At 37.1% G+C, this 14,954-nt stretch overlaps 1 protein-coding gene across 1 annotated transcript in view; it reads right to left on the bottom strand.

Moving 5' to 3' along the window:
* Nucleotides 1-14,954, bottom strand: part of LOC124789629 (methanethiol oxidase-like) — a 130,641-nt gene that overhangs the window by 108,452 nt on the left and 7,235 nt on the right. Inside the window, exon 3 of the mRNA XM_047257050.1 lies at nt 7,715-7,874. Coding sequence (XP_047113006.1) covers nt 7,715-7,874 — 160 coding nt within the window. The remainder of the gene's footprint in view (nt 1-7,714; nt 7,875-14,954) is intronic.

Genomic DNA, 14,954 nt, shown 5'->3' with positions numbered 1-14,954 from the left:
ACTCAATTCTCAGTTTCCACCTGTCTTAATGTCCTTTAACATTTATAACTGCTGTTTGCATTCTGTACAAGTTGCAGATTGCCTTTCACTCCCCATGTTTTATACCCGATAATATCAGAATGTCTAAGAGCGTATTCCAGTTAATATCATTGAAACCTTTTTCTAAACCTACAAATGCTATAAATATTTTGGCCACATAGCCAAGTGGCATATGTATGAAGATTTATAGAAGTAGTACTTACACAATGGAAACATACTAAACTCTATACAAAGGAGACAACCTGCAAATTTGTGAGAATAGTTCCTTTAATCACACCAGAAACCTTAGAATTAGAATAAAAATACTGGATGAAGTTGGTTTGTGGTGCTTGTCTTCTTAATTTGAATATATTGCCAATGTACAATAATAACCAACTGACATTTAAAAGTATTTTTTAAAAAAGATGTCTGTGGTGCACAACCCAAAAGTAGGCTACTGGCCTGACTGCAGGTAGGGTGCACTAGGAGAGAGGTGATGATGAGCCCATTGCACCAGCCACACTTTATCCTCAGGAAACATCCCTGGTACTCAATTGATAGTGGACCTGTGGCCATCCTGGTGGGACTGGAACAAGGAAAAAATCTCTATTCATACCTGACTTGAATGTGTCACCTCCAGGGCTAGAGTTTAGTGTCTACCTACTTGACCATGATGGCTTCTGAAAGTTTTAAGAGCACGAAATAAATTTTAAGTGCTTTTAGCCATTACCTCAATGAGCCTGTAGTTCTCAGGTATGGTATAGCTGTAGCATCTTTGATTAGTAATCAAAGTGCCCTCAGTCTTGTGTTTCAATACTATTACCATTTAAATTTTTTATAAAAAATCATCAGCAGTGGCGAGCAAAGACTTCCTGCATAAGAAGTCACCCTCATTTACCAATGGCCTTGTCAAAGATGGTGGAGGAGTGGACAGAGGTTCAGCACACTCCTTGCCCTAAAAGGTGGAAGAATCACATCAGCAATGATCAGTGGCAAGGGGATGAAGAAGGCAACGGAAGCTACTGTTGTAAAGACAGGTAACATGTATCCACAGGACATATTGCCTGTAATTGAAAAAGTGTCATGATGATCTCTCCACTCGCAGAAGATTCCAGATTAATCCCCCATTCAAATTTCTGTGAGAGGGCTGCCAAGGGGGAAGTGACCATGAGAAAAAGATTGAATGACCAACAAAAGGATAGTGTTCTATGTGTCAGGGCATCGTATATCAGAAGGTTGAACACGGTAGAGAAGCTAGAAAATATGAAAAGGAAAATGCCATGGCTCAGCCTAGATACAGCGGGCATCAGTGAAGTGACTGAAAAGAAACCAAGGATTTCTAATCAGATGAGTATAGGGTAATATCAACTGCAGCAGAAAATGGTATAACAGGAGAAGGATTTGTTGAGGAGGGTATGACAAAGAGCAACTTACTGTGAACAGTTCAATGATAGAGCTGTTCTCATCAGAATTGCACCAAATCAACACTGACAACAATATTTCAGAAATACACACTGACATCACAAGCAGAAGATGGAGAAATAGAGAAAGTATATGAGGATATTTAACTGGTAATTCAGTACATAACTGGAGATGAAAATCTAAGAGCCATGGGAGTTGGAATGACATTGTAGGGGAAACGGTAGAAGAAAGGGTTATGGAAGAATATGGGCTTGGTACTAGGAATCATAAAACAGAAAGACTAATTGAGTTAGTTAATAATAGCAAATACTCTGTTCAAGAAGCACAAGGAGAAAGTCTACTTAGGAGCTAGATTACATCATAGTCAGGCAGAGAGTTGAAAATCAAACATTGGACCTTAAGACATACCAGTGGCAGATATGGACTCAGATCACAATCTGGTAATGATGAAGAGTAGGCTGAAGTTTAAGAGACTAGACAGGAAGAATCAATGTGTAAAGAAATGGGATGCACAGGTACTAAGGAATGAAGAGGTACACTTGAAGTTATCTGATGTTATAGACACTATAACATTACAAAGAATACTGCAAAATACTGAAGCAAGTAATCCAGAAATCTAAGCAGCTTTTTAATGAGAGAAAAATAATTACATCAGGCAATAAAATACAAAAACTATATGAGATATAGTGAAGACAGAGACAGGTGGGACCAAAAAGGAAGAGGAACAGCCCACTCTAAAAATAAATGAGATATTGGTAGCAAGTGCATGTAGTGTTGCAAACCTCTTAAACAAGTACTTTGTGTCTCTTACTGACAGCTTAGGGTTTTCAGTTTTAGTAAACAGTGCAACACAGTAGCTGAGACTGGTCTTTGCAAATAATTTTAGTAAAATGAAATTGACACTCACATCTCCCAAAGAAGTAGTGTCCATCACAAAAACCCTAAAATCAAAGTATTCTAGTAGTTATGATAACAGGTCAATGAAGTCAATCAAAGAATGCTCATGCAAGTCGAGTTCTATCTTGTTATTTGTATAATCAGTCTCTTATCAGTGGAATGTTTCCAGACTACCTAAAACATGCTGAAGTTAAGCTTCTTTACAAGAAAGGGGATAAAGAGGTACAATCAAACTATTGACCAATTTCACTTTTGTTGGTTTTTTCAAAAATATTTGATAAGATGCGTTCAAGCATCTCCTTAAGCATCTTACCACAAACAATATATTGTCCAAGTCACAGTTTGGGTTCCTTAAGGGTTTTGATATAGAGAAAGCTATTTACATGTATGGTGAGAGTGTATTTAATTCATTAGATAACAAATTAACATTTTCTGCAACCTGTCAAAAGCCGTTGACTGTGCGAATCACAGCATTCCCTTTAGTAAATTAGAATAGTACGAAGTAACTGGCAGTGCTGCAAAATGGTTTGAATCTTACCTATTAGGAAACAAAGGTTGTTGTTGCAAAATACCTGTGGAACAAGCAGTCAGCCTTCATCTAATTGGTAATTAACTACATGTGGTGTCCTCAATGTTCCATCTGGGATCCATTGTTTTTCTTGTGTACCTTAATTATCTCTTGTCTGTTACATAGCCAGATGCTAAATGTGTTTTGTTTAAAGATGATACATTACATTAAGTAGCAAGTCAACTACAGATTTAGAAATGGTTCCTAATCAAATTTTCACCGACATTAATAAATGGTTTAAAGCTAATTCACTGTCATTAAACTTTTACGCAGTTCAGAACTTGTAAGAGATTTCCTTCCAACATGTGTGTAACATATGAACACATGCAGATCGAAGAGTCTGACAGTGTGAAATTTATGGAATTACAACTTGATAATAAATTCATTTGGGAAGGGCATTACACAGAATTGCTTAAGTGTCTAACAAGTCTGTATTTGCATTGAGAATGATGTCAGATGTAGGAGATATAAATATAAAAAAGTTGCATACTTTGTTTACTTTCATTCTATTGTGTCATATAGGATCATATTCTGTGGCGACACATCAAACTGAGTAAAAGTTTTTAGCATACAAAAGTATGTAATAATAATCATTCCTTGTGTAAATTCAAGATCATCATGTAGAAACCTGTTCAAGAAACTTTGTATTCTAAACCACTGCTTCTCAGTATTTTTGTTCCTTAATGAAATTTGTTGTGAATAATATATCTCTATTTCTAACCAATAGCTCAATACATAGTATCAATACTAGGACTAAGAACAATCTAGATAAAGACATACAATTACTTAATTCAGTTCAAAAAGGGCCCATTATTCTGGAACACACATTTTCGATAAATTATCAGCAGCCATTAAATACTTGGTTTCAGATAAAGTAGAGTTTGAAAGACTTTTTGATAGGCAACTCCTTCTATAGTCTACAGATGAATATCTTAACAGCTTAAGTAAAAATGCCTGTTAGATTTCAGTTTTGACAGCACTTGGTCACAACAGTCAAGCTTAGGTATTTTGTAAATGGTAAGTTTATTCAAATTGCACTACAATGTTTCATTCTGACAGTGTATTAATTCTGTAAATATTGGCAGTTCCAGTTTATTGCAATGCATTCTCCTACTCTGACAATCTCCTGACAAATGGCCAGGGTAGTAAGTATTACATTCAAATGTTTTATGTTTTTTATGTTATACTTTCTGACATGTTCCACATCCAAGAGGATCAGCTCATTTTTTGGGTCTATGGAACGAAAACAGAATCTAATCTAATCAAGGATTAAGAAAGGCATAAGACAGGGATGTTGTTCTTCACCACTGCTATTCAATCTATATGTCAAAGAAGCAATGATGGAAATAAAAGAAAGGTTCAAGAGTGAGATGAAAATTCAGGGTGAAAGGATATCAATGTTAAGATTCACTGATGACATTGCTCTCCTCAGTGAAAGTGAAGAAGAATTACAGGAGCTGACATATGGAATGGTCAGTCTAATGAGTACGGACTATGGGTTGAGAGCAAATAAAAGAAAGATGAAAGCAATGAGAAGTGGCAGAAATGTGAACAATAAGAAACTTAAAATCTTAACTGGTAATCACAAAGCAGATGAAGTTAAGCAGTTCTGCTACCAAGACAGCAAAATAACCCATGACAGATGGCGTAAGGAGGACATAAAAGGCAGACTAGCACTGGCAGAAAGGGCATTCCTGGCCAAGAGGAGTCTACTATAATCAAACATAGGCCTTAATTTGAGGAAGAAATTTCTGAGAATGTATGTTTGAAGCACAACGTTTATTGCAGTGAGACATGGTCTGTGAAAAAACCAGAACAGAACAGAATAGAAGCATTTGAGATGTGGTGCTACAGAAGGATGTTGAAAATTAGGTGGACTGATAATGTAAGGAATGAGTAGGGTCTCCACAGAATCAGTGAAGAAAGGAATATACAGAAACAACTGACAAGAAAAAGGGGCAGGATGGCAGGACACCTGTTAACTTCCCATGGCACTAGAAGCGGCTGTTGAGGGTAAAAACTGTAGAGGCAGACAGAGATTGGGATACATCCAGCAAATAATTTAGGATGTAAGTTGCAAGTGCAACTCTGAGATGGAAAAGGTTGCACGGGAAAGGAATTGTGGCAGACTTGATCAAACCAGTCAGAAGATTGATGGAAAAAAATTCTCATTGAAGCATAAAGGAATTAAAGACATTAGCTGCCAGTGGGCATGATTGATATCAATGGGGTCAGTTGAAAATTTGTGCTGGATCTGGATTCGAATGTGGCTCCCTTGCTTACTAAGCAGATCTGGACACAATGGTCACCACAACCACACATACTATCCTCGCACTCCTCCTATCACACCCAACTTCTCAGCTTATACCACAGACTACTGATATAGTGAAGACACTGCTTGTTAGCCTCATTATTCATGGCATCTTGCCAATTCCTGTACAAGTTCGAGCTTTTTGTACATCTGCACTGAAGGGATAATTGGCTGTCATAGCCTTAATTATGTATATGGTGTCTGTTGTTTTGGACTTATCCAAAAGAACATACACCATTTTGATCCTGCAGCAACTATGAATCAAGTCACAAAGGAATTAACCCTTAACTTAAAAATTTTTTTCAAATTATTTGAAAAAAAAAAAGAATTCTTGATTAATGAAAATAATTCTATGATGAATAACATTATATGCACTGGACTTTGACTAAAATATCCTGAAACTTGAAGACATTTTTTAATTTCTGTCTAACTATGAAGTATAACCACATATTTCACAACAGTTTTCTGAGACCACAAATCTTGGAGGAGCTGGCTGGAGCACAGTCATTATATTTATCTTGTGCCACTGGTGAGCACTTGTCAGTCAACTGACAAAATGTCTTCACTTTCAGTCTCTAATGAAGTAACATCACATTCTTTTCCACTTTCTGAGTTGCTAAATTCAATGTCAAACTCAGAATTGCTACAGCCATATTTCGTTGAAAGCATTGCCTAAACAACAATATAGGAGAGAGTCTGAAAGCACACATTTTGTTGTGCAGTATCCAGAGCTGCACACAGTACACATCTGTACTACCTAGTGGCAACCACCTCAACCAAAACATGACAACCAGGCTACAAATGTACTACCAGGTGCTCTGTAGCAGCTGAACATGTAACTACCAGTACTGAAATGGATATAAGTAGGGTTCTATTTTTTCAGAGGTCTTTTCTTAAGTTGCCTGAGTATATTCAGGATTTTAAGTTTCTGTCAAAATAGTAGACATGAGACAACTCAAGGTTTTAAATTAAGGGGTTAAAGAAATTAGCTGCCAGAGGGCATTGGTTGATATTATGAGGTAAGCTGAAAATTTAGGCCAGATCAGGATTGAAACCTGAGTCTCCTGCTGACTAGGCAGATACACCGTCTGTACACTGTGGTCACCACAAGCCTACGGACTACCCTACATGCCTCCCGTCAGACCCAAATTCTCAACTTATACCGTACACTGCTGATGTAGTGCCCCTGCTCATTAGCGTCATTACTCACAGCATGTCACAAATTCCCGTAAGAGTTCAAGCCTGGATTGCATATGCACTGAAGGTATCATTGGCCAGCATTGCCTTAATTATGTATGTGGTGTCTGTTCTTTTGGATGAGTCCAAAAGAACAGACACCACATACAAGGTCTGTTCAAAAAATTCCAGAACTTTGTCCATAAAAATTTTCTATTCTTACCTTTTACTTATTGTGCATGATCTCTTTCAAAATACTTTCCTCCAAAATTGATACACTGCTCCCAATCTCATTTCCACAACCAGATGCAGTCTTAGTATGCCTCTTGCTGGATCCCACTACGTGCCTTCTATGAATTTTCTTTTATCTCGTCCATCATTGCAAATCCTTTCACTGTCCTAAAAGTCCTTTCACTGGAGTTTTCAATTTTGGAAATAAAAGAAAATCTGCAGGGTCATGTCTGGAGAGTATGGAGGATGAGGCAGCACAGTGATTTTGTTTTTTGTGCTACAGTCACGTACCAACAGGGATGAATGTGCAGGTGTATTATTGTGATGTAAGAGCCATGACTTGTCTCGCCACATTTGCCGCCATTTGCTTCTCACATTTTCTTGCAGGCATCACAACATGCCATGATAGTACTATCGATCAACAATTTGTCCCTGTGGTACGAATACATGATGGATTAATCCTTCAGAGGGCGTAATGAATGAGGGTCATCTTTAACTTCCAACTCCCATTTTTAAACCATTTGAACCATTCATTCAAAATACTGAGTAAGGCTTAAGCATTCATCATTGTAGGCTTCCTGCATAATTTGGTGGCTCTTAAAGATTTTCTAAAGTTTCACACAAAATTTAATGCAGTTGTGTTGCTTCTCAACTCTGCCACCTTGAAGTTCACAAACTGTGCAACACAACATTGTACTCAATACACCACTGAGCAATAACTAACAGACACACTACAATGAAACTTCTGGCAGTTACACATTAAACATTGGCATGTGCAGGGATGCCAAGAGTATTTTCTCCAATACACCATTGGCACGAAATTATGAATATTCTGGTATTTTTTGGCCTTACCTCATATATCAGTACATAAATACAACACACAGAATTCTCATTCAAAAAAATGATATGTTTGGGTATCAGTGTACCTTCATATTGTTACCTCAGCTTACTAAATACATCATGTCAAAAGATTTGGAAATTTTAGTAGACAATGCTGCCTTTGTGTGTAGTATCAGATATTCCTGCTTCCTCACAAAGTGTTGTAATAATGTTTTAAAATAGATGGTAAGTCTTATATTCACTATACTCACTCTTAATTTCAAAAGATTCAGCATCAAGAAGAAGAAAATTTCCTTTTGCTTCATCACAGTTGTCACCCAATGTAGATATCATTATTTCTCCAGTTGGAAGGCAATGTGTTGTATGTAGAGCAGTAACGTCTAGTTGACTTAAGTCTTGAGGATCTATAACCTTCAAAATTGATAAATAGTGTCAGTTCACTATAGCATAAAGAAGCAGCAAAACATAACAGCATGTGACACTTGTCAAACAGAAAAAAATTTGGAAGAAAGGCAAAATGGAAGCACACAAATTAAACTATTGTTGTACGACAATGGTTTTACAAGTTCAGAAATTTTTATGTGTACACTGGGAAGTCTTTGTTGGAATGAATATAAGTAATGGGAAGAATAATAGCAACAGCCTACAAGCAACTGATGTAATGAGCAGTTAACAGCCACATAAACAAGATTGAAAATGTTGCTGAACTTCTGAACAACATGTTTTTCAGATCTGACTATAGTTTGCCCTGAAAAAAGATAATGTCAGAAATTCCAGCAACATATCAGTTGTTTCAGTTAGAGCTGTTTACAGCAAAAATTGTGCACTGTGTGTTGCATTATTAGAATACTGTTTCAGATACAATCTTTTTGTTGTTTTTGTTATTACCTTCTCCAAAGACTGGCTTATGCAGCTCTCCACCCTACTCTATACTGTGCAAATTTGTTCATCTCTAAATAAATACTGCAATCTACATCCATCTGAACAAGCTTACTGTATTCATACTATGGTCTCCATACATAATTCTAACTCCCACACTTCCCTCCATTACCAAACTGATGATTCCTTGATGTCTCAGAATGTGTCCTATTAACTGATCCCTCCTTTTAGTCAAATTGGTCAGACATTTTGTTTTTCCTTAATTCAATTCAGCATTTCCTCCTTAGTTGCTCAATCTACCCATCTAATCTTCAGCACTCTTCTGAGGCACCACATTTCATTTCACAAGCTTCTGTTCTCTTTTTGTCTGAACTCTTTATTGTCCACATAACCCTACTGTAAAAGGCTGCACTCAAATTACTAACACAATTCCTCTTTTTAGATATGTTTTCCTTGCTATTGCCAGTCTGCATTTTATATCCTCTCTACCTCAGCCAAGATCAGTTATTTTGCTGCTCAAATACCAAAACACATCCACTACTTTTAGTGTCTCATTTCCTAATTTAATTCACTCAGCTTCATATGATTTAATTTGACTACATTCAATTACCCTTGTTTCACTTTTGTTGAATTTCATCCTACAACTTCGTATCAAGACACTTTCCATTCTGTTCAGCTGTTCTTCCAAGTTCTTTGGTGAACAGAACTGCTGAATAGAATTACAGTGTCATCAGCAAACTTAAAAGTTTTTATTTCTTTTCTCTTAACCTAAATTCACTTTCCAAATTTCTACTTGGCTTCATTCAGTGCTCACACAATGTACAGATTAAAGAACAGTGGGGATAGGCTACAACCCTGTCTCAGTCCCTTCTCAACCACCACTTGCCTTGTGTATAGCCATGAGCTGTGGTGCACTCAATGTGGCATAGAGGCCAGCACTGCAAGCTGCCGTACTTCAGTTCACCATTTCAAACCTAACCATCAGCAATTATTTAGTATTTGACATATCTGGGAGGTTCTTGAAATTTCTAATGTTTGTAATGTTTGTGTATTCTGGAATATGCCATGTTTGTATAAATAGGCAACATGCTCCTCTAAAAAGTTGATTTCTCTTCTATCTATATGTTGGTGTTTGCAATAAACTTGCTTTGACTGCAAAGTATTGTAGTTCACTGACAACCATGCTTTCAGATTTGAACTTGGCTGTGATTATGATATGACACTCTTTGGGGGAGACCTCCGACATTTCAAAACATTTACATCACTGTGGCTCCAATTATGCAACTTAAAAGGTATTGCTTACATAGACAGACCTAGAATACAAGCAGTACATCATTCCCAAGGTCTTTATATTCAAGAAACCAATGAATTCCTAAACAGCAACAAGTCAGTTGCACTTAAGGCATACATCAGTATTTTCTGGAGATGGTAGTCAGAACCCAGTGAAAGGGCTGAAAGGATTTGAGCGAGTAGGTGGGATGACACGATGTGTTTGGCCAATGCATAATTTTACATGGGTGGTACAGTCCACCAGTGGTTCAAGAAAAATTAAGAGCAACTCATTAGCTGAAACAAATTCTGTACCAAACTGAAGAAAATATTTGATGACAAGCAGCATCAAATCAGCTTAGTGCAAGAACAATTGGAGAAGAGAGCTTTATATTATGGGGAATAACACATACAGAATATTTTGGTCTATGCCACATAGTGAATATGACACACGAAAGAAGCCAGAAAAATCTCTCATTTGAAGAGTGGATTTACAGAAGTGCATTTAACAATTTCTTCTAGTAAAGGAGGTCATAACAACTGGGAAAGTCATCAGGTGGTATCAGCATATGAAAAAAACAACCCAATGTTCACCCAGGTGCAACAAACATCTCTGCCACAGGAGAATGGACATTTGGAGGACAGAATACAACATATTGTTAAGCTCTCGCTATGGATGCCATAGACATGTTGTACACTACTGCAGAGAGAGGTGATGAGCTTTCAATGGCTACAAAGCCTCAAGATTTCAACTATCACAAGCAGTCATAGACTGTAGAAGATTGAAGCCCCAGATTTTATAAGCTATTCCAATGCGCACGCAAAGATTACTCTCAACAGTTGTTCGCTGGTGAGGACATTGTTATCCCACCATAATAACAAGACAAGTACCAAAATTCCAATCATCAAGCTAGACACTCAGTTACACTTTGTATCTTTTGTCAACTCCCAAAAGCCACTCTGGCTCACATAAAAAATGTACATACCAGAGACAATCATCAGCATTACTGATGGTCAAGGGAACTTTGGAATCACTAACTGTCACTAGCAGTGACAACTTATCCCTAACAGTATGTGTATAGGAACATCTGAGCCAGTCCAGCATGGGCAACCCAATGCCACTGACAAAGAATCATGAGCTGCTACCACTACGGACAATGGAATGGAGGAAGCTGCTATTGAACTGGACATAAGATCTGACCTGACTGAGGAAAAGCATGGGCAAGTGTTAGCCATTCTGCAGCAATTTTCAGACTAATTCAAATCTGGAGTGAAGAAAAGTCAGATCAAGCAACCCATGGTAAAACACCGTACCATTACTGAAAATCACCCACCAATCAATCAGCACTTGCACAGGGTGTCACTGGCTGAACAACGCAGAAGATAAAATCACAGAACTTTCAGAGTCCTTGGTCCTCTCATGCAGTCCTAGTAAAGAAGAAACATGGCACATGGTGTTTCTGTGCCAACTACCAATGACTGAACTAAATCATGAAGAAAGATGTACACCCATTTTCGTACACAGGTGACACACTAGACAGCATGACAGGAGCAAAGTACTCCTCAACTGTGAACATGCAGACAGGTTTACTGACAAACTGTGGTTGACGATGCTGACCCAGAGAGGACTGCTTTCATAACTCCTGATGGCCTTTACAAGTTCAGAGTTATGCCATTTGGATTATATGATGCTTCAGCCAGCTGTGAATATATGATGGAATATCTGCTTCGGCACCCTGAATTGATGACTTGTCTCTGCTATCTGGATAACACTGCTGCTTTTTGAAGACATCTGAAGAACACTTAAGCTGTCTTACAACCATATTGAAGTGTGTTCAGACCACAGGGCTCCATCTGAATCAAAAAAAGTGCCCCTTCATCTCTCAACAAATAAAAATCTTGGAGCAAATAGTTAATGGTGATGGGTCCATTCCAATCCAGAGAAAATAAGAGCAGTCACAGATTTTCTGACTCCTTGGCATGTCCTTGATGAGAGAAATTTTCTGGGAACGTGCTCATACTAAAGGCAATTCATATGGAAGTTCTGCTTCATGGCATAACTCTTGCAATGATTAATACAAGGAGGCACCAAATGTTCCTGGAGCAAGGTGCAAAAAAAATCTATCCTTCCTTAAGGAGTTGCTAATATCTTCTCCAGTTCTAGCACTGCATGATGAGAATGTCAAGTCAGAACTTCACACTCAAGCAATTATGGGAAAAGTGCAGTTCTAGTAAAAATTCAGAACTATACCAAATAAGTGATAGCTTATGCTTCCAGAGCAAAGTCCGTGATGAATTACTCTACAAGCTTGTGAGTGTGTTTGCAGTTGTTTGGGCCATCAATGACATCCAGCTCTATTTATCTGGAAAACTATTCACCTTGTGACAAATCACCATTCTCTATGCCGGCTGACAGCCCTGAAGGATCCATCAGTTCAGCTGGCAAGGTGGGTACTGATACTTCAGGAGTATGACATCACAGTAGTATACAAAAATAGATGCAAACATAAGGACATTGATGGCCTTTGAAGAAATCCTTTGGCAGAACACAGCAATGTGGATTAAATCTCAGTCATCACTGCATCAGATGACATTGCCTATTATCAGACGGAACATCCACCACTAGTGAAAACCACAGAAACCTTGAAGGAGGAGAAACTAACCAAAGGAGGATTCCAATTAATAAACAGAACATTGTATAAGTGAAATGGTTGCTTCTCTTTCCAGTTCATCTATGGCAAGCTATCCTGAGATTTCTCAATGATGCTCCAACATCTAGTCACTTGAGATTTGTCAAGGCTTTAAACAGAATCAGGTGTAGCTATCACTGGCCAGGTCACTACTGATCCACTCTCTCTGTGTACCGTGTATCTGGCAAGCACGAGGGCCCCAGCTAATGTAGTATCTGTTTCAACACCATTATACATCAGTACTACATTCACACACATATTCATACACACTTCTATCCTTTGGATTTATGCTGACTTTGATTACCTATTTGATTCATGATATTGGTGTTTGATGACATGAGGTGCAATAATTTGCTTAATACACTCTACTTTAACCATATTTTCTGAGGTTTAATATGATCAACCCCAGGGGGGTACACTCTTTGTGTGTACTACGTGTCTGGCAAGCACAAGGGCCCCAGCTAATGTTGTATCTGCTTCAACATCTTTATACTTTGGTACTATATTCCTTATTTACACCATTTACACTTAGTTTCTAGACACATGTCTAAATCAATTCTAGGTACATGAAATGCTTTGCTGATTTGAAAATAGTATTTTATCTTATTTATACTGGCAGGAACTGAGAATAGTATGAATTTTGAAGAAAAGTATAGCCAACTGGATAATACACATAAACACATACATTTGTCTACTTAACACTCTAGTTGATCAGCAGGAACTTTGGTATAATCTTGGTCACTTGTATAACATTGGTTTTTGTTTCACATCTTCATGATTTTACAATTATTCAGTGTCATGTGAATCTGAAATACTTCATACGTACATGATTGAATGTTCAGCATGATTATTATGGAGACTATTAGTGACAATCGACATAACTTACATTGCACGCAATTAGCCTACTATTTGAAGTTTATACATGACACATATTCTATTGACTTCAATGATTTACTTATTATTTAGTTTATCTTGACTATAATGAATCCGATTGCTCTGTGATAAATTTGGTGTTGTCTTTGAAAGCTTTTGATTAATATGATTTAGGAGTGTTTTGCTTGCTGTTGTCCTAGGGTGATGATAGTATTATTAGTGGATTTTGGCTGCAGGGTTACAGATGACCACAGTCTTGATGAGATATATGCATTGGCTGATTGGTCTGGGGAAGGCATCAGTCAGATAGGAGATATTTTGGTTGGATGCTCTGGCTGGACATCAATCATTTCTTTGACACACCAATTATGAATGGAGTTTAAGCTATGGTTCAGTACATCAAGTGTATTACTCTACTTTGCATTATGCTTGTGTTTTTATCTATATTTGATTCAGTATGTGTGTTCGTGTCATGTTTTCTATATTAGTTGTTAGCATTCATCATATATATTCTTTAGTACTTTGATGCTCAACATCACCCTTGTTGAATCACTTTTGTCAGGATCTGCTCTCACATCAGTGTCAGAAACACGAGTGTTTCTTCAACTGCTTGTTCAGGATATTTTTGAATACTTACATTGCTTTTCCTATTAAATCATTTAAGTGCCAATGTACTAACGTATGTATTTATCTTCAAACACACATTCATATTAAAATGTGATATGAAATAATTAGATTGTGACTGAACATCACCTACAAAATCATTTTTGCTATATTTTATTACTGTATGAACACGAATAATTTTGCTTATCTGGAAGATTTTCCCATATTTGTCATGACTTGCAATCATTGTTGATGTTTCATTGTGTCCCTGTACCTTTGTGCTCCTAATACTAACTCCTGCTTGTCTTATGGTAGTAGATGATGTTTATTCGGAACTTGAAGTTCTACATCATTTTGATACACATACTTGCATACTTATCGCTTATTGATTTTGAGATTTGAACTAACTGATAATGAACTTTATTACTAGTTAGTACCTGTAGGTTCAGGTCAGTCCAAATGTCGCAAACATAGGCCTTGAACATTTTTGTATGGAACTTGAAGTCCCACATCACATTGGTTTGCATATTTCCATACTGATTCCTTATGGATTTTGAAATTTGAACTAACTGATTATGAACTTTTTACTGGTTAGTACCCAGTGCTTTGCATTTTTAGGTCAGTCCAATCATCGCAAAAATAGGCCTTGAACATTTTCAATTTGGTTTGAGGTGTCTCATGCCAAATTCTAGTTTCATGTAGTTTTGCTTACTATATCAATTTGATCTGTTTTTCAGTTGTGATGTCATGATTTGAGACTTCCTGTATAGTTTTAGTCATATATATAAATGCATTGTAGGTTAACTCTTGTATTTGATTGTGTGTTAGGCCTTGTTTTGTGGCCTTACTGTCACTTGTTGCAATTGCATTTCCTATGACAAGATGAACTCTGTATGGTTCTATGCACTACTTTGGTCTCACTTAACAGACTGGAGGGAATTTTCATTTGCGTTTTCTGGTATATATTTTGAATTAGTGTTTTTCTATGATTTGATGTAGGATAACTCTTGAATCTTATTTGTCATTCATGGATACAAATATATATTTTGTCTAGTAAAGTAGGTAAGATTTTATGTTATCAACTTGAATTTTGCTTTGTCACACTGTATTGTATACACAGAATAACTCTTTATAGTTCACCATTCTTCTGAATTGGAAGTTATACAGTGATTAGATT

The sequence above is a fragment of the Schistocerca piceifrons genome, chromosome 3, assembly GCF_021461385.2.
Source record: "Schistocerca piceifrons isolate TAMUIC-IGC-003096 chromosome 3, iqSchPice1.1, whole genome shotgun sequence".
In the NCBI taxonomy this organism is placed as follows: Eukaryota; Metazoa; Arthropoda; class Insecta; order Orthoptera; family Acrididae; genus Schistocerca; species Schistocerca piceifrons.
Note: the sequence above shows the minus strand (reverse complement) of the source record. Positions and strands in the feature narration are given on the sequence as shown.